The sequence below is a fragment of the Psittacula echo genome, assembly GCF_963264785.1.
Source record: "Psittacula echo genome assembly, chromosome: Z".
Classification (NCBI taxonomy): Eukaryota; Metazoa; Chordata; class Aves; order Psittaciformes; family Psittacidae; genus Psittacula; species Psittacula echo.
Window position 1 is genome coordinate 55,545,301 of NC_137742.1, and position 19,188 is coordinate 55,564,488.

Below are 19,188 nucleotides of genomic sequence, written 5' to 3' on the forward strand. Positions count from 1 at the left end.
CTAAATACAATCACCGTAGCGGTACACTCTGGACTTCTTCATTCTCCTGCGTTGCTCACCAACTGTGCCCAGGTCATTAAGCAAAACTAATCCCAATTGGGTTTGGCTTTGCCTGAGACAGGAATAACCCAAACTATTCTCCCTATGATATTTTTTATGTATTCTATAGGAACTTTAACCCCTTCCACAGTATGTAAAAGTTTTGACTGGGCTTGGCTAGCCCTGTTGGCATATCCTCTGGTGTTGGATGTTTTTAGAGCCTTTTACTGAATGTGCATCCAAATGTTTGAAAGTCACACCACCCATTGCTCTCAGTATAGTTTTTAACAGCCCACTCGGTTTTCCCAGAGGCTGGTGCATGGCAGGGGATGTGATATAGCCACTCAATGCCATGTTCTTTGGCCCAAGTGTCTATAAGGTTGTTCTGGAAATGAGTCCCATTGTCTGATTCAGTTCTTTCTGGGGTGCCCTATCTCCACTAGACTTGTTTCTCAAGGCCCAGGATAGTGTTCAAGTAGTGGCGTGGGGCACAGAGTATGTTTCCAGCCATCTGGTGGTTTCTTCCATTATGGTAAGCACATGGCACTTGCCTTGACAGGTCGGTGGAAGTGTGATATAGTCAATCTGCCAGGCCTCCCCATATTTGTACTTCAGCCGTTGTCCTCCATACCAGAGAGGTTTTAACAGCTTGGCTTGCTTAATTGCAGCACATGTTTCACACTCATGAATAACCTGGGCAATAACGTCCATGGTCATGTCCACCCCTTGACAACAAGCCTGTAGGTATGTTGCATCTCTGCCTTCATGGCCTGAGGTGCCATGGGCCCACCAGGCTAAAAATAATTCACCCTTGTGTTGAGTTTGCCGGTCACAGTGAGGTCCTTTTGCCACTGCTTCCCAGTCAGGCTGATCTCAGCCTCCAGTAGAGTCAGCTGTTGGGATCCCCCTGTCACACCAGAAATACAAATGAGTTCAGCCCATCGATGGCTTGATGGCACGTTGTTATTGTTTAACCCTAGCTGGCAACTAGGAGATTCTCACTCACTTACCCCCCTCCCCCCCCGTGCAGCTGCATTGCCCATGACCAGGGTCAGAGTAGCTGCAGTGCCTCTTGCTTGGGGAGTAGCTTGTCATAGAGAGTGAAGTGATGACAGTTTGAGTAGCCATTGTGCTTGTCACCCAAGTTTCAGTAATCACAGTGCTTGTTGCAGGAACTGAAGTAGCAGCAGTGCTTGTCCAGACAGTTTGAGTAGCCACTGTGTTTGTCACAGGTTGGAGTGGCTGCAGTTAGTTGCTTAACCCTAAACAATATCTGAACAATGTTAGGCAATATACTGGTTCCTACCAATAGGACCAGGCTGGTTTTAGGTTTATTCAAAGTGTATTCAGAATTTTTTAAGTTCACAAATGCTGTTGTAATTAGCATGGAGGAGAAGGAGGAAGGGTGTTGGAAGGAAGGAGGGAAGAGACAAAGGAAGATGTAGAAAGATGTCTCCCCCATAGGTTGGCTTTTCAAGGAGAAAAGGGAAAAGTGTAGTTATTAATAGTTCCCACTAGATGACTCCTGAAGTACAGAGGTCACAGCAATGCTGAGTTCACATACTAGATTATTCACGACCAGTGGTCATAGCATATAAGCCAGTTGTACAAAGAACAACAAAATTATAATCTTAGCCCAGGCCCCAAAGATAATGAACATCTCCACAGAGAATACATACAGCAAGTAAGGTATTACATAAAATACCTGTGAGAAATATGCAGGAATTCTAAAAGTAAATAAATTTCATTGTGACCTTAACCTTAAACTAATACAATGAATGCTTATAACAAATTCGGCTTAACATCCGGTCAGATGTGTTATTATCTCAACTTTTTGTGACCCATTTTGGGCACTAAGCAGGACTGTCGTTGTTCAGCCCCAGCAAGCAATGAAGCACCACACAGCTGCTCGCTTACTCCCCACCCTTGTAGGACAGGGGAGAGAACTAGAAGGGTAAAAGTGAGAAAAGTTATGGGTTGAGATAAAGGTAGCTTAATAAGTGAAACAAAAGCCATGCGCACAAGCAAAGCAAACAGGGAATTCGCTAGTTCCCATCAACAGGGGTTCAGCCATGTCCAGGAAATCAGGGCTCCATTACACATAAGGGTTATGTGGGAAGACAAACACCATTGCTCTGAAGGTTCCCCTCTTACACTTTTTCCCAGCTTTATATGATGAGCATGAGGCCATGTGGTATGGAATATCCCTTTGGTGAGTTGATGTCAGTTGTCCTTGCTGTGTCACCTCCCAAATCCTACATCCCCAGCTTGCTTGCTGGTGAAGCGGTTTGAGAGCAGAAAAGGTCTTGACTCTGTGTAAGCACTGCTTAGCAGCAACTAACAACATCAGTATGTTATCAACATAATCCTTATGCTAAATACAAAACAGAGCATTGTACCAGCTACTAAGAAGAAACTTAACCTAGTCAAAACTAGGGGACATTATGCTATATTTCAGCAAAAGAAAAATATATGTGTGTATCCTTTTAAAATTGAGCAAAGTTGTAATGGTTTGTAACTTCCTTCAGGCATTCACTTCAGTTCTGGATTTGTTCCTGGTAAGAATCCTGTTTTGCTTTACAAAGCTAGGTGGTACAAACAAGAAATACAGTTTGATAATCAGTCAAGTAATCAATAGCTGTCGTAGCTATTACAGAGTCCTTTAAAGAAAATCCATTTGGGAATATTAGTTCTTGGTTCTGACTTGTTAGTGTGCAGGAACAGTAGAGTCATTCCCTTGTCAGGTCTCCAACGGATGTCTGGACGTAAAAATGAACTGAATTTCCTTTTTTTTTTTTTTTTAGCTTTTATAGCGCATCACTATCTTCCTGTAACCAGAATAATAACAATATGGTGGGGATTTAGGACCAGCCTGGTCGTTGGCTTTTTTCTCTCAAGTTGAGTGCACTTTCTTTTTACAGCTGAACCAAACTGTTATCTTGTCCTCTTACAATAGCAGTGAGGGAAGATGCAAGACAATTCCTTTTGAAAGACTGTTATTCAGAAGTTTATGTTGTAATCTGCTCTTGGAATGGTGATAAGCCTCTGACTCAGTTTCTTTAGAAGCAGTGTCATTGATTGCTTCATTCTCCACATTGTGCTGCAGAAAAAGATCTTTTTTTCTGTGGCAGATGCCTTCTGGAGTTTGGTCTCCTGTCCATATGAGGGGCTTTTCATCCTCAATAGAGACTTTTTTTGTGGATTCCAATAAAAGAGTATCTCGTGCAACTTTGCATTGCTTTCAGTTAATAGTAATTTCTTCTCTGAATGCAGAGAAGTTCACAGTGTAATTTAATTGCTAAGAGATTTTCATTTGCATTGGACTGAAATTCTTGCCGAGTGCTATAATTAAGATCTTGATTCATTGTATTTGTAATTCCCTTAGCAATATCACAGTAAAATCAATTACAGGCTGTGCCTTTGATTTTCTGGAGAAGGAAGACAGAAGTAGTAGTACCTTAGTTGTCTCTGTAACGTGATTTCCAGTGTGAATAAACTAAATAAGAGAAACTGCTGCCTTCTGTCACTCTAATCTATTAATGTGAGATTATCCTCTGGCTAAAGGTGATGAAAAGGGTAGTTTATTGTGGTGGTTTTTTTTTTTTTTTTTTTTTTTAAAGTTTATTCTGTTCATCTTCTTATGTTTTTTTGTTGATGGGGATTTTTTAAATATAATTTTATTTTGGAAAATATCTAGAGACTCTGGAAATATGTATTATTTCCTTGAAAGTGATTTTAGAAACCTATGTCACAATGAGCAGATTACTTGCAAGTATAGGTTGAAAACTGAGAATACTACTCATCTGGCTATGTATCTTGTATCCAAAATCTCTTTTTACAGGCTGATCACTAGTCCATAAGTTGTGTTTCAAGGTTTCTGCTTATTTATGTGGTTATTTCCCCTGTCATTTGTGAAGATAATGATTTTCTTTTCATATGGTGACAGGACCTCTTGGATTTTTGAGAAATTTTCATTGTTTCTGTGTGTCCTTTCATAGTAGACTGTATTTTTTTTTTTTTTTTTTTTTTTAATCCCCATGGATCTACTTCTGGCAGTCTTCCCCCCCCCCCATTCTTACTCTTACTCAGAAGTGCCCCTATCCCACTATTATCTTTAGTTATTATAGATACTTAGATGCTTTTAGGTAAATTTACTGTGCTAAGGTTTTCTTTGTGGCAACTGGATTTTGAGGAATTTTGGATGTTAACTTTCAGACTGTTTTTGTGGTTTTTTCAGGTCTCTGGATGGCAGACTCTGAAAAGAAATGCTGTTTTAAGAGGTATGCCACATGTAAGCCAAAATATTCTGGACTGATTTATATATAAATGGTAAGGCCATACTTCTGAGGAGTCCCTCTGCTGATGCTTTCTGTTAACTTCTGTGAATAATAGTTTTCAGTGCTAAAATCTCTCTGAAAGGTGAAAGCTTGTACAGAGGTACTTGAGCTTGTCTTATTGGTAACACAGTTTTAGTAGTGAGATCTGTAATATACTGCTTACCTTTTTGCCTGTTCACCTGACCAGAACACTTCCTTAGTGAATGTAGTGGCATCCACTTCATCATAACATGAACAAAACCAGTTGGCTGTCTGATGTGTGCATATCTCCTGTGAACGTTTCCTGACTGTGTGTGTTGGTTTTGTTTGTTTACCTGTTTTTCACTTGGGAATTTAGTCCATATGCCTTTGTAATTGTCTTCACTCACTTTCTCCTGGTGTGATACAAGACTTACCATACAGTGAGAGGCTGACACCATGCCAACAGTGTGGAATAAAATAATGTCAGATGAAATCAATGTGAAGAAGTACTAATCTTTGCACAAATTATAATTTTTGCATATTAGCCGGATGGTTGGAACGTTTTGTGTGTTTGGGATTTCATGTTCCAGCACTTGAGGAGACTGCCTCTTCTTTTTCTATTGTTGATATGTTGTTTCTGAATATTTCATTGTTTTGCAGCTGTTAGGAAAGCAGTCTCTTCAAAATTGAATTGGATAGTTCTTCTGTCTCCCATCCAATTCAGAAATCATAAGTGGCAGATTTTAGGAAAGTAGGCTTTGTTTGCCCTTCAAAGAGAAAGATTGATCTAACCCAGTCTTTCAGGGCTCTTTTTTTTTTTTTTTTTTTTTTTTTTTTTTTTTTGTGGGTTTTTTTTTTTTTTGTTTGTGGGGTTTTTTTTTGTTTTTGTTTTTTTTAAACAGGACCTCTTGGTTCTCTTTTAGGCACTTTAAGCTTTCCTATTTATCTAACACAGTTTAGTGTTGATTTGTTGTGTTCTGACCCCAAAATAATACCCAGTGTGAAGTACTAACAACTTGGGTTAAAAGTGGCTCTGCAGTTACTGTCTGAGATTCTGGTGCTGCTGGTCTTAAGCTGTGCCTACCAAAGTCCTAAAGAAAATGAGGCTAAGAAGAAGGGAAGATATTACTGCTGTTTGCAAGACACCTGTGGACAGAAATCAAAGATAGTGCTGCACTGTTCTTGGAGGTGCACAGTTGTAGGATGAGAGGGATTGCACACAAGTTGCAACACAGGATATTCCTACAAGACAGTAGGAATGCTTTTTGTCAATAAGGGTGGTCAGACCCTGGAACAGGTTACTTGGGTTGTGGAATATGCATTCTTTAAGGTTTTGAGAATGCAGCAGGAATAGGCTTACAGCAACTCAAATTATGTGGGCCTACTTTGAGTGCAAGGTTGGATTAGAGCTGTTTGGAGATTACTTCCAATTTACATTATGCTAAGGATCTGTGCAACCTGCTAGACCTGCTGAGGGGGCACTTTTTTGCATTTTACATTTCCTGTAAAAACAGGTAAGGCTCAGGCTGGTGTTGTGTGCGGGGGGTTTTTTCAGTTGTTTTTTTGTTGTTGGGTTGGATTTTGTTTTTAAAGAAGCATCTGTAGTTGAGAAGTGTTTCGTGATTACAGAACTAAAGAATTAGAGTAACTTCATCCTATTCCACCAATATGGTTTTGGGGAGAAGAATTGTGCTTTGGTGCTAGTGTTCACAATTTGGCTAGGTTAAGAGTGAGAAACTCCAATTGTTCGTCAAATGTCATGGTTCAGTCAGTGGATTGAGAGTCCCAGGAAGTTACCTACAGTTCTTACAGTTTATTTTAGATTGTTTGCTGTAGTAGGTACTATTCCAGCAGGTAAATGTGCAGAAGAACTAATGATCTTCTGTGTCTTACATATTTGCCTTGATTGGCTTTGGCATTCTAGAAACTAAATTAAGGTATGGTATTTTTGTGATGTTAACTGCTGTAAAGGCTTAGTGGGAGCCTAAGGTTTGCAGTGTTCAACTGTGAAAAAGGGGCTGTTAGAGTCATAAAATAATGTTGTAAATGTTCAGGTTCTGGTCTGTCCTCTGAAGTTGCCTTCTTTTATATAGGATAACTTCCTTGTATGGTTCATTCATTGTTCTTATAATATTATGTATGCCCCATCTGAACTGTTTTTTTGTTTGTTGCAGGGGTTTTTTGTGTATGGGGTGTTTTGGTTTGTTTGTTTGTTTGTTGTGGGGTGGTTTTTTTTCCCCTCTAATGACAGTGATTGTTTCTGTAGTGTCTGTCTGTTTGCTGTAGTGTCATGCATTTTCTGGAAAATAATATCTGTGTTTCAGTTTTCACTGTAATATCTTTGGCTCTTCTGCCTTATTTGTGCTTGGATTCAGTCTGTGGTGATCCTGAACACCCTTCTCTGAATTCTTGCCTAGGCAAGTAACCAGAGTTGTATTGATGCTGTCTTTTAAGGCATTCTTATAGCTTAATTTCTCTTTTTCCTCCCATGAATTACATTTTCCATTGTTAACTTGTGGTTTTAAGAAATCTCCTGAACTCTTCTTAGAGTGATATTCAGTAGCTCTTCCCCTGTTCTATTGACATGTACTTGCTTCATGCAGTGGCTTCCCTAAGTGGAGACCTCATGCATCCAAGGGTGTGACTGGCTTTCAGTTGGTTAGAAATAGACCTATAAAATACAGTTTAGAAAAGTAATTCAGTTTCCTAGCATAGATTCTGACCTATCTTGTGTACTACAAAACCAAGTAGTGTTTTTATTCTTCTGTAACGGCTAGTTACTAGCTTAATTGAGAAACCTCAAATACCATCAAATAAATTTGGGGTTGTGTCATTTACTTCTCAGGAGTGAGAACTGTAAGTCTTTCTAGTCACTTTTGTACAGGACAATACAGATTTTAGTGGGTGGGTGCTGGATGTGGTTTGCATGGAATATAAAGTACTTTTCCAGTGCTGGTGTAGTTCAGATTAGTGTGGAATTTATTGCCTTTTAGTTATTCTTTTTGCTTAATACTACTTCATTAAACATGGGAGTATGGGGGGGAAGAAACATTTAAAGAGCAGACAACCCTGTTACGATACTCCTATGTGAAATTTGGGGAACGTGTTGGTTGCCGTTCATATTTTGAATTGTAGTCCAAATTAATCTACGTGAAAGCTAGTATTTGTGAGCCAGGGATAGTGAAGTCACTTTAATGGAAACCAGTGTAATTTGTTGACTTCTGCAGCACAGGAACCAAATGTAGTATGTTGTAAGCTGGTTTGGCCTGCTCTGTTCTTTAGTTCAGATGCTGTCCAATTGTGGTAAGGACACAATTTTCTTTTCAATATATTTTGAAAAATAATATATAGCCATCTTTAAAGGGCAACTGTTTGTTAAGGCATGGGTATTGTGTGGTGTTTTCTCTAAAAGCAATTGGCTGCTGATAAAGAAGTTAAATGAGGTGCTTAATGTTTAGTTTTGGATTTAACTGCCTTTTAACAGTGGTTATGTCATCCTTTGCTCTGATCTAATTCAGATTTCTTAGTACAACAAACTGCAGCTCTGCAATGAGACTATTGTAGCTTATAATGTATTCTTTAATTAACTTCAGTTTAAACAAAATGGTATTTTGAAAGGTTTACTTCTCAGCTGTGTTACAGAGACACAGCTTCAAAATTATGCTTTAAATATACGGGCACAGGGCAAACACTTGTGTAGAAGCATGGTTAAACCTAATATGCCAAATCAGACCTAGTAATTTTTATCTTTCAATTATCAAAATGCTTTCAGTTCTCAAATAGCTTTGGGGTTTTTCTGTCTCCAAATTTTTGTGAATGTTTCCTCAGCGCTAGGCTGAATGTGATGATGACACTTAGATTGCTAAACTAGTAGGGTTTCACCTTAAGTCCAAGTCCCTTGGTTGGTAAAGGAACTCATTAACAACATCTATAAAGACTATTTTCTATGTTGCTTAAATGTTTGACATGCAAAGTAGTGTGGTTTTTACATTGTTTCACTTCTGTGAAGGTCTTTTAAAGTTAGTGCAGTCATTGTGCATGCACACGCATATGCAGTATATGGGAGCATAAAGCTGTATAAACATCAGCAGGGTTAATTCTGGTAGATCATTTATTCCCAAATGACTTTGGCCTGGTCACTACAGATGTGTTACTTCGTTGTATGTCTTTTCTGCAGACACCAAAGATGCTAACAAGAAAGATTAAGCTTTGGGACATTAATGCCCACATAACCTGTCGTCTGTGCAATGGGTACCTGATTGATGCTACTACAGTAACAGAATGCTTACATACGTGTAAGTAGAATTATAATTATTTTTTTTTAACTTAATGTGCAACTTGTTTTAATGGTTTTTAGTTCAAATAAAAAAAGTTTGCTCTGCATCAGCCAAAATAATGTGTGTTTACTAGACACTGCTTTTTTAACAAAGCAAATGAAGAGAGCATTAAAGCTGTACTGCACAAACTTGAAGCCATATACAAGCTTGCTGACGACAGTCCCACTGCCTGTGTTGTTGATGAAGATATTAAACAGTACTGGTAACAGTATGGACCCCTGGGAGAGTCACTGATCTCATCTGGACATTGAACCATTGAGCACTGCTGTCTGGATGTGACTATCCAGCCGATGGCTTATCAACTGAATAGTCTATATATCAATCCATTTATCTCCAGTTTAGAGAGGAAGGGTGTTATTGGAGACCATGTCAAAGGCCTTACAGAAGTCCAGAGAGATGACATCTTTGACTCTTCCCTTGTCCACTGATGTAATCACTCCACCTTAGAAGGCTACTAATTTGATCAGGCAAGACTTGCCCTTGGTGAAGCCATCGGCTGTCTCGAATCACCTCCCTGTCCTCCATGTACTTTAGCATAGTTTCTAGGAGCCTCTGTTCTATAATCTTTCTATAATGAGTGACTGCTTTAGCAACTTCTACAAAAAATTTTAAAAATACTAAAGGTCTGTGCCAGTGTAATTTTTTTTCTGGTGGAAATTTAACTGTCTTGTGCTCTGTGAAAGTGAGAATTAAAGTGGCACCTGGACATCCGCTTCTTAAAAATTTTCTTTCCTTTTAAAAAGTATCTAATTTTTGAATATCTGCGTTGGGTTCATTGCCACTGTACTCTATGTATTCTATGTACTCTATGTGGCCATGCCTAAAGCAAATAGGCTTAGTATCTTAATGGTATACAGGCCCTTATGATAGCATCTGTGGAAGCTGAATAGTACAATCAACATAATGGTAACCTGCTAGGAATTCGGTAAGCTACTAGAACCTTTTGTTTCAGTCAATTCCAGAGTGGGATTGTGTGCTGTATGTATTATTAGGAAAACTCTGGCTAGGTACAGATGCCTTATTTCTAGTGCATCATTTCCCTGCATCAAGAACATTAATGAAAGATAGTGGAAACTGTATTCTGCGTGATCTGACATCATGCTTGCATGATGTAAAAAATGAACTTCGTGTACATTACAGTAAGGTGTGTTTCTCTGTATAAATTTTTTTTTTTCTGTTATGCTTTTTTTTTTTTAATCATGAATGACCTTGTTATTAGTCTGTAGAAGCTGCCTGGTGAAATATTTGGAGGAAAACAACACCTGTCCGACCTGTAGAATTGTTATACATCAGAGCCACCCGTTACAGTATATTGGGTAAGTATGAAAGCAGAAGCACAACTATCTTAACTCTAGACTGTTTCAACCTCTTTAATACAGCACAGCTTTTTCCTAATTTTTTTTACTTAGCATGTTAAATGTTTAAAAGGAAGTGTAAAGGTGGTTGAGGAAATAGGGAATCAAGCTTTGCTATGAATTTGCAAGTATTTGAGATCTGTTAGCTCTTGTCAGACTTAAAAGCAAGCAAAGTATGCACTTTACTGTTTAATTTCTGTGTGTTGTAATTGGATTTAGTAATCTCTCATTTTGTATTTGTCTGTGTCATAAAAGTTACATAAACAAAACATTTGTAGAAATCATACTTTCACAAAATCCTCAAAGTAGTCTCTCTTGAACGCTGCTTTTCAGTGTCTGACAATAATGAGAGAAAAAATTGTTAGCTTTATTGTTCAGCTGATCTTTGACAGGTCTATTTAGTACACAGGAAAAGGTAAGAACATGGCAGCAGCAAAAATATTAGACCAGTGGCTTAGATAGAATGGAACAATCTTGTCCTTTGTTTCATTTTGATTCCTAGACAGACTGCTCTCACTTTCTGACCTAACATGAATGTGGTATTGTTAATCTGTTTCCTTTTTACTTTCTTTTTAACTAAGTTTTTTTTTTTTTTGTTTGAGGTGGTTTGTTTTTTTTCTTTTGGTTGTTGTTGTTTGTTTTTTTTCCCTTTTGCTTTCAGAAAAGACATTCCTTTTCCTTTAGTGCTTTTCTTTGAATTTACTGAACTGTAGTAACTTCTGATGAAAATCCATTGTGACAGTGTGATTGCAATAGTTGTTGCTGCTATTAAGTAGTGTTTTGTCTTAACTTTTTGTATAGAGTTTGTTTTCATTTGTGACTGTTTCAGTGTGCCCTTCTTAGTTCCATAACAACTTCTGAAGCAATGCTAATAGAAAATGAGTTTGATTTCTGTTCAGTTTTACAGCAAACTGTCGATGTTCTATACACGCTTACACTGCTCAAGCTGATCCTGAGTCGGGAGCCTGAAACTAGCTATGCCATTTTTGCATTTGAAGAATAACAGTGTACACTGATAATATGTTGTACGATACGCTGATAATAACCTATATGAGTGTATGCTTTGAAGGGACAAGTAGTGCTAATAGGATAGAACTAATAAATTACACTTAAGATAACATGTTTGTCTTATGTAAAGCTACAGGAATACACCAGTGCCTTGATTCAGAAGCCATTTTCTGTGCCAAAAGGGGCCAGGAAACTGCACCAAATAGAGAACTAGAAAGGAATTTGCTACTTGGTTTTGGTCCTTCAATACACTTCAAAGGAAGTATTTTGTCTGAACTAGTTATAAAATGCTGCCAAGCCTATTCTGTGTATACACACATGCACACACCCCCATATTAATAGAGAATTGACAGGTCATTTGTGTCTTAAAATGTAGATTTACACTCTAATACATCTCCCTCTCTCTGGAAGATAGGTAAACGAAATGCGTCTTCTATTTCATGGTTTTAAATGCTGTTAAATTCTCACCTCTGACCTAATAGTGATAGCTGATTGTCCTGGTTATGGCTGGTATAGAGGTAATTTTCTTTCTAGTAGTTGGTGCAGTGCTGTGTTTTGGCTTCAGTCTAAGAAGTGGCCTATTTTAGACTAAACCAGAATTTTGTCTAGGTGAGCTGGGAATTAAAACCAGGCCTGCTGCTCTAGTTTCAGTAGGATTATTACCTTTCTTTTATTTGAGCCACACGACAGGCTTCTGAGCTATGTAATGTTGCTCACAATTAAAATGTTGGTTTTTAGGGCAAAGTAAGATTTTTATTGTTGTGGTCTTCTTCTGTGAACTGTTTTCTTGTGATTTTGGTGAAGCTTTGTAAATATAACTAAGTAATCTAGAAATGTGAGAGATGAGTCTGTAGGGTAAGAAACAGACTGTCCTGGATTCTTTTGTGATAAAAATGAGTTTACTGCAAATTTGTCAAAGAATTTTGAGGGTGCTAGTGTCATACTTACTTTATATAGGCAAGTATGTCATTTTCATCATCCTCCACATGTCCAATACTGTTCTTCCTTAAACTTCAATTGGATTTCTGTCTTAACCTGTACTTTTTCTTAATGTGTTTCATGTTACTGTTCTCTCGTGTTTGACATAAGTACTGACTTGAGAATATTAGTTCTTCTGGGTGAATTTAGAGTTTTTACATCAATTTAGTACTGGAACTTTTTTTTAAGAGAAATATTTTGAATCAAGATGATTGGCGCTTAAACTTTTGATTTTGTTTTTTTCTTGCTAGTCATGACAGAACAATGCAAGATATTGTTTACAAACTTGTGCCAGGCCTCCAAGAAGGTGAGTTGTGGTCTGACCTTCTTTAGAGGTCATTTTGCACATACTTCTTTAACACTTAAGGAAAGTTTAAGGTGATGAAAATGATGGGGGGAACACTGATGCAAAATCTGTTCCTTATTTGTGTAAGTTCTGGTGGTTATTTTCATACCTGTGCTAGCAGCAGTTGGGGTGGTGGGATGAAAGACAGGGTATTGAAAAAGTAGCATTAGATAAAGCAGAATAATAATAGTTTAGCTTTTGAATGTTGGCACACTGTAGCTGTCATTTGTTCTTGTTAAACTGTGTACTTAAACCTGTTGTGCCAATTTTCTAGGATTCTCAGAAGTAGAATGTAGTGCAGAACAGCTTTTAGTTTCAGTTTCTGCTTCCGTGTAAATCCTTTTTTAGCAGGTAATTTTCAGTTTATGTTTTCAAAGTCCTTTTTGAGACTGGATCTATTCAACTAAATAAGTCCTTTTAGTATCTGCTCAATATTTTTTGTCTTAATGTATGTTACCACTTTAATTTCAATGCAGTATTTTAAGTCACTTGAGCTGCAAACCCAAAACATTCTCAAAGATCATTAAGACTGACTAGAACACTGAAAAAATTTTCTCACATACTGAAAATTTTAAATATCGATAAAAATTGAGAAAGAAGGGTTTGACTGTGGGAGGGCTTCAAAATAAGGTATAGTATTTTAAATACTCTCATTCTAATAGGAACGCTATGATAGTAGCTATACAGATGATTTTGTAATATTCTAACTCCAAAAAATAAGATGAGGTGTGACGTAAGAAATAGCAGAGGTAGAAGAATAGTAAATCCTGACAGCACCATACTTGTTGGGAAGCCTGTTTCACTTAAGAGGAAGGGATTTAGAATAACTTCATAAATACTGCATTAGAACTTTATTACAGGGATTAATATTTACAATTTTAAACAGCGGAAATGAAAAAGCAAAGGGAGTTTTATCACAAACTGGGCATGGAAGTTCCAGGGGACATCAAAGGAGAGACATGTTCTACAAAACAGCACCTAGATGCCCATCGAAATGGTAAACGGTCCTTAATTTATTCTGTCTTGCACGGGTGACAGCTAGTAAATTGGTGAACAGAGCTGTTGGAGGTAATGTGCCTAGTTGGTTTATTACAGTTACAGTTGGTGTATAACACAGAAGTGTACAGTGAGTGGAGAATTGTTGCTTTGACCCTTATTTGTGTACAGAATCTTTCTTTTCACCTGATTGTAGCAGATGAGTGGAGTAAGGAGATTTCTGTAATAGTGCCTACATGGGGACTCTGTGAAACTATCCAGCTTCTGGGCTGCTAATGGTTGAACTGAAGGTTGTGCATTGTATGTATGTATTTCTCTCTTTCACACTATTGACAGCTAGTGTTACCTAAGCAGACAAGCAGTATTTGAGAAGAGCAAAGCTTATTCTATATTGCAGTCCTGAACTGTGCTGTTTTAATCATATCAGCATTACAAGCTGCTGCTGAGTGTTATCGCATATATCTGGTTTCTTATATAAGGTGAAACAAAACCAGATGAAAATTCAAACAAAGAAACTTCAGAGGAAAAACAGGAAGAAGATAATGACTACCACCGAAGTGATGAACAGGTGAGCTCAGAAGGGCATGTTTTTAGTTTTATCTTGTAGTTTAGCTTTAGTGCTGTGGTAGGCAAACAGAAGGAAAATAACTCTTTCAGGCTACTTTTTCTGTCGTCTGATGCAAACAAGACACAGTGTTGCCCAATGCTTTTGTACAAGCATGAGTTCCATCTCTATGTTTTGTCAGGAATGGAGAATACGTTAAAGACATTTGCATTAGTGTTTGATAGTTCTGAGTGCTTGTTCACGAGTTTCCAAAGTATTTATTTACTTGTAAAACAAATTCAGGTTATTTGGCCCACCTTGTGAAGGAGTATATCCCAGTATGCTTGTGGTGCATTCAGCTGAATGCATATTAATAATTATGAATAAAACCTTTTACACTTTCACTGACTTACAGTTTATTTTGTTTTAAACCTCTGATACAAGGACAGTGTTACCCCTGTACCATAAAAGTAGTATGAAAGCTGGTAAGTTCACCACTGGGTTGTAAATACAAAGCATGTTAGAAAGTTAAATCTCCTTTTCGAATAAACAAGCATTCCCTTTTAATTTTTCCTGTTAATGTGTGCCCAAGGCAAATTAAACTTGGATGTTTTCTTTTAAATTGCAACGTAAGAGAACTTTGAAAGCGATTGTCCCTAGTACTAAATCCTCTCAGTGAATAAAGTAAATCATCACAAAGAGTTTAAACTAAGTAGTGAATAGCTGAATGAGAAAAGAGGTGAGAACTGAAATATAGAAATCAGAGACACCTTTGGAAGGATAATGTTTAGAATTTTGAAAATTTCTCATGTTGTTTGTATCCATTCTTTTTAAATTTTAAGTTCTCTTTTAAACATCTGTTAAAATTCTCTTTTAAACTGAATTTAGCTATTACATTAAAAGCAAGAAGTCATGTTAGAAACAATCATTAAAAATAGGCAGTGGTATTCTTACTGCTTATCTTACTCTAGCTTTTGATATAGGGTCCTCTTGAGCTATTGGCAGCCAGTGAATTGTACTGGAGAAGTCTTGCTCCAACATCAAAAATTCTTTCTTGAACTTTTCTGTCTAGATATGTTTTGGTTGCAGTTTGGTTTCATCACTAAACTGACCAGATGTTAGAAGATGTTTTGGGTTTTTTTAATGGGCATTTCAGTTTAAGAAATACTAGTACTGTACTTTTTCACTTTGTTGTCTTAATGAAAACTGCATATGGAATACATAGAGGGAACTGCAGAAAATTGTTCCAGCCAACCCTGTTTGCTTTTTCCTGAAGGTAAGCATCTGCTTGGAATGCAACAGCAGCAAATTGCGTGGACTGAAACGAAAATGGATTCGTTGCTCAGCACAAGCAACTGTCTTGCATCTAAAGAAGTTCATTGCCAAAAAACTAAACCTTTCTTCTTTCAATGAGGTAATATTTTAATTTTTTAAAGTTATTTTCCAGATACAAAAGCTTTGTGAAAAGTGTGGGGTTGTTCTTTTAGTCTGATTCTATTTTCAGAAAACGGAAGTATACACTATTTCTTTAATTATATGTTAGATATCTGTTTTCTTATCCTTTCTTGAAGCTATACAGGACTTGCCTCTTAGTTTGCTGTGCACCTTTTCATGTCTATGTATAAATAGTTGAGCTAAAAGGCTTGGCTCTGTGTTTCCATATGTGTTGAAATGGAGTCTGGCAGGGTGGTTTGTTTGACACTGTGTGGTTGGGTGTACCCTAGCCCGTCAGAGATTCCACGCACAGTGCAGAGGACAGGGAGTAGCAAACACTTGCACTGCTGAAGCTCAGATTAAGAGAAAGTGCCACAGGTATTTGTTTATGCTTTCAGTGAAGCTCAGCCTGAATTTTCTGCATACCATGACTAGAGTGTTATCAGGTACCTACTTTTCCCTTCTTCTTCAGGGAATACTTGGAATCATGGGAAGAATTTATGGTGAAAGGTACAGAAAGGCAATTCTTTGCACTTTTAGTTCAGATTCAAAATTACTAGCAGTGAAACATATGAATGCAGCCTCTGCTTACCGCTTTGCTGCATCTTGGTCACAGTCTTTAGACATCTCAAGTGACTCTAAGCTTGACATCTCCCAACTGCACATTATGTCACTGATCCACTGAATTTCAGTAAGACTTTTCAGTCATATCCTCTGCTTTTAAGTCCATTGTTGACACCTTTCTGTTCAAGCTTCTCCAGCAGTCAGTTTGCATCTGTATCACTCTTCCTTCTAGCTTCTGTGCGCTTCAAACCAACACACTGTCTTACAGTCAGAGTATGTCCCCAAGTTCTGTGAGCCTTCTTGAACAAAACTGTATTTCCTGTGTTGTCCTCAGCTGGCTTGGAAGTGGTTGACTCCTGGCTCTAGCACAGCATCAACATAGCCACCATCACTGTTCAAAAAGGAGTATTTGTGTGTTTGTTTAAGCTCTCCATTCCACTGCGTCAGTCTGTGATATAACAACTTGCTTGGCTTTTATTAAAGGAAAAAGTTTCAGAACTACTGTTTATTTCTTTGTTATCCCTCCCTACCTTCTTAAAGAGTACATAGATTGTGGTGTAATCAGTGTACAATTACCAAGTAACAGGTACATAGTAGAAGGATCTAAGCTTGTAGGGCATATGGACTATTGCAGGTTTGAGCTATTGCCAGTTAGACGAGTCATGTGTGTGCACTGCATGCCCAGTAAGGAGGCCTTTTTGTGTTTTGTGGTAAAGCGGTATTGATATAAGTCACCTTGGTGGAGCTTAGTGTTTTCATGCATGTTCCCTGGTTTAGTGCATGTTCAACTGATTAGGACTCATGTGATCTTCACGTTTTTATGTTTATATCCTCACTGCTTCTAATATCAAGAGCTTTCAGCACTGAGATAGAAAAGTGAAAAAATGGATATTGAGTATCTGCAAAGGACCCATAAATATAGTGTATGAGGGAGGTGATAGATAGGTTTGGGTATCTTTTTTAAATGCATCCTTGTAGCAGAAAGCCACCTGGCTGATGTGAGGTAAAGAATTTTCATCATATGTTAAATAACAAAGCTGTCTTTGAAATCTGTGAATTCTGTTTCTTTGATCATTTATGGGGCCTTTTTAAAAGCACGTGAAGCTTTCAGGAAAGGGCATTAGTATTGCTTGGGAAGCTAAACCACTTAAGTCAGTCAAGTCCAGTCCATGCAGTATTTCCTAGGTAGGCACAGACATGGTCTTTTGGCACACTGTGATAAGAAAGGACATGCTTTTTCTCTCCTGGTACTCTTTTTGTCTACAGAGCAGCTGCAAGATGACCACTTCCAGTGTCTTCGAAGAAAAATAAATCTTGACAAATATTTGTAGTATTATCTGAAATATGTTGCTCCATGTACATATCCCAGTGAATTAACTGTTGCCTTTGTTTTGTCAGCTGGACATATTATGCAATGAAGAGATTCTTGGCAAGGACCACACGCTCAAGTTTGTAGTTGTTACTAGATGGAGATTTAAGGTATGACACAATGGTTCCTAGTAAATCATGAAGTGGCCAAATAAAATGTTTCTAAAACAAGCATCACTTGGAACTATTTTGGAGTAACTGCAGACTCGATCAAAAGATTCTTCAATAAGTATCTAGTACAGCATCCCTGAACACCAAGTATTGATTTTTGTTTCCAAGAAAATGAAGGAAAGAGGAATTAAGTATTAATTGCAAGGGAAAAGGGAACACTGCCTCAACTGTTAAAATTGTTATCAAGTCTGGCAAAGGAAGTGGAAGCCACAAGAAAGTATTATTTTTATCTATTTTAGGTAAAACTGGTTTTAATCCACATAGGTGGAGAAGTCAATTCTGATGCAGAAAAGGCAGCTAATTTCAGCACAGTTCTCTTCTGTACCTCAAGAAATCTCTTTTTCTTCTAAAGCAGAGGCAGTAACTGCAGTGCTTGTCTGCCTTAGTTAAGGAAACTTCTAGTAGTATTTAGTAGGCATAAACAAGGCTGGTTGAAAATGTATATCTTTGACTTGCTTATTGTGGTTTCTTTAAACAACTTCCTTCAGACTGAATAGTAAACAGTGAAGCATTCATTCTGAGTATAAGCTATCACATTAATAATTACAGCTCAAGTAAAATGAATGTAAGAATGAATTGTAAAATTGAACACTTAGGAGGCAAGTCACACCTGTAGAGTCAGTATATGTGTATTTGGGGATGTTTGAACTAAGAGGTAGTATTCATAAAGGAGAAGCGACACAGTCAAAGTTCACAGTGTACACTGAGGTAGAACCACTTGATGGCTTTCGATGCATATCTAGAAGAGCAGGGAGTTGTTTTTTTGTCTTGACATAGAAGAATCAAATTGTGCATCTCTGCAAGTCTGCTGTTTGCCTTGATCATGGAAATCTACTCAACTGTGTGTCAGTTGCCTTCTCAAGTGAAAGAGGTGAGGAATGTAAAATGTAACTGGAGGGTAGGAGGTCTAGAACAGACAAGAGGAAGCAGTTCTTGACCTGAGACACAGAGCTCCTTCGTGCATGATGTTGTGTATGGTAGAAGTTTTACCTATTCGTAAAAAAGCAGCGAATACACTCACAGAAGAGGAATCACGTGAGAGCTGTGTGATGTGAAGTACCATGTGCTCTTAGCACTGCTTTCTAGACATCTGCATTTCTCCCTTAATGGGAATGGGTTTTGTGAGTTAAACAGATCAGTTCCTGAAACAAGAAAGGAAAAGGATTCTTCATCTCTTGTTTGAGCTTCACTGAGGAGATTGCATCTTGTCTTTGAATTTTTGACAGGGCAGATAGCTACTCTTGATCATTCATTTAAGCTTTACTTTATGAAACAGAAGTTTTGCCTACTGAACAGGTTATTTCCAATTTTATTTCTGAACTTATCTGATATTTCTGTCTTGCAGAAAGCACCATTACTGCTACACTACAGACCCAAAATGGACTTGCTGTAAGAGAACTTTATTGTCCTTCTGGACAGAGTTTTTTGCAGAGACTATCATCTGGCACCTTCTTAGTGCATCACTAATCACGTGACACAAACCAGCTGAATAAATTTAGAAGACTGTAGGGCTTTCATAGCGGACTGTGCTTCTGAATATTTCTTCTAGGGATGTACTACCAAGAATTCTGAACAGAAAATATTTATACTTTTTTTGTACAAAAGAAGTAAGTCGCAACTCAACAAGACACTACCAGCACTAAGTTTACAGATACTGAAAGCACTTCACAGTTCTATGTAGCTCAGCCTGATTTATCTCTTACAGTTACACAGAAATAAGTTAGAATGTTGTGGAGTGATTTAAAAATGT

The 19,188-nt window shown here is 37.7% G+C and overlaps 1 protein-coding gene across 1 annotated transcript; it reads left to right on the top strand.

Moving 5' to 3' along the window:
• Positions 1 to 8,499: 8,499 nt before the first annotated feature.
• PCGF3 (polycomb group ring finger 3) lies at positions 8,500 to 18,909 on the top strand (the record flags this gene model as incomplete). Its single annotated transcript, XM_080638177.1, has 8 exons — positions 8,500 to 8,632; positions 9,894 to 9,990; positions 12,267 to 12,322; positions 13,248 to 13,358; positions 13,837 to 13,925; positions 15,178 to 15,315; positions 17,298 to 17,378; positions 18,784 to 18,909. 8 exons carry the CDS (start codon positions 8,500 to 8,502, stop codon positions 18,829 to 18,831), a joined length of 753 nt encoding a protein of 250 aa, XP_080494303.1. The 3' UTR covers positions 18,832 to 18,909.
• Between the last annotated feature and the right edge of the window lie 279 nt (positions 18,910 to 19,188).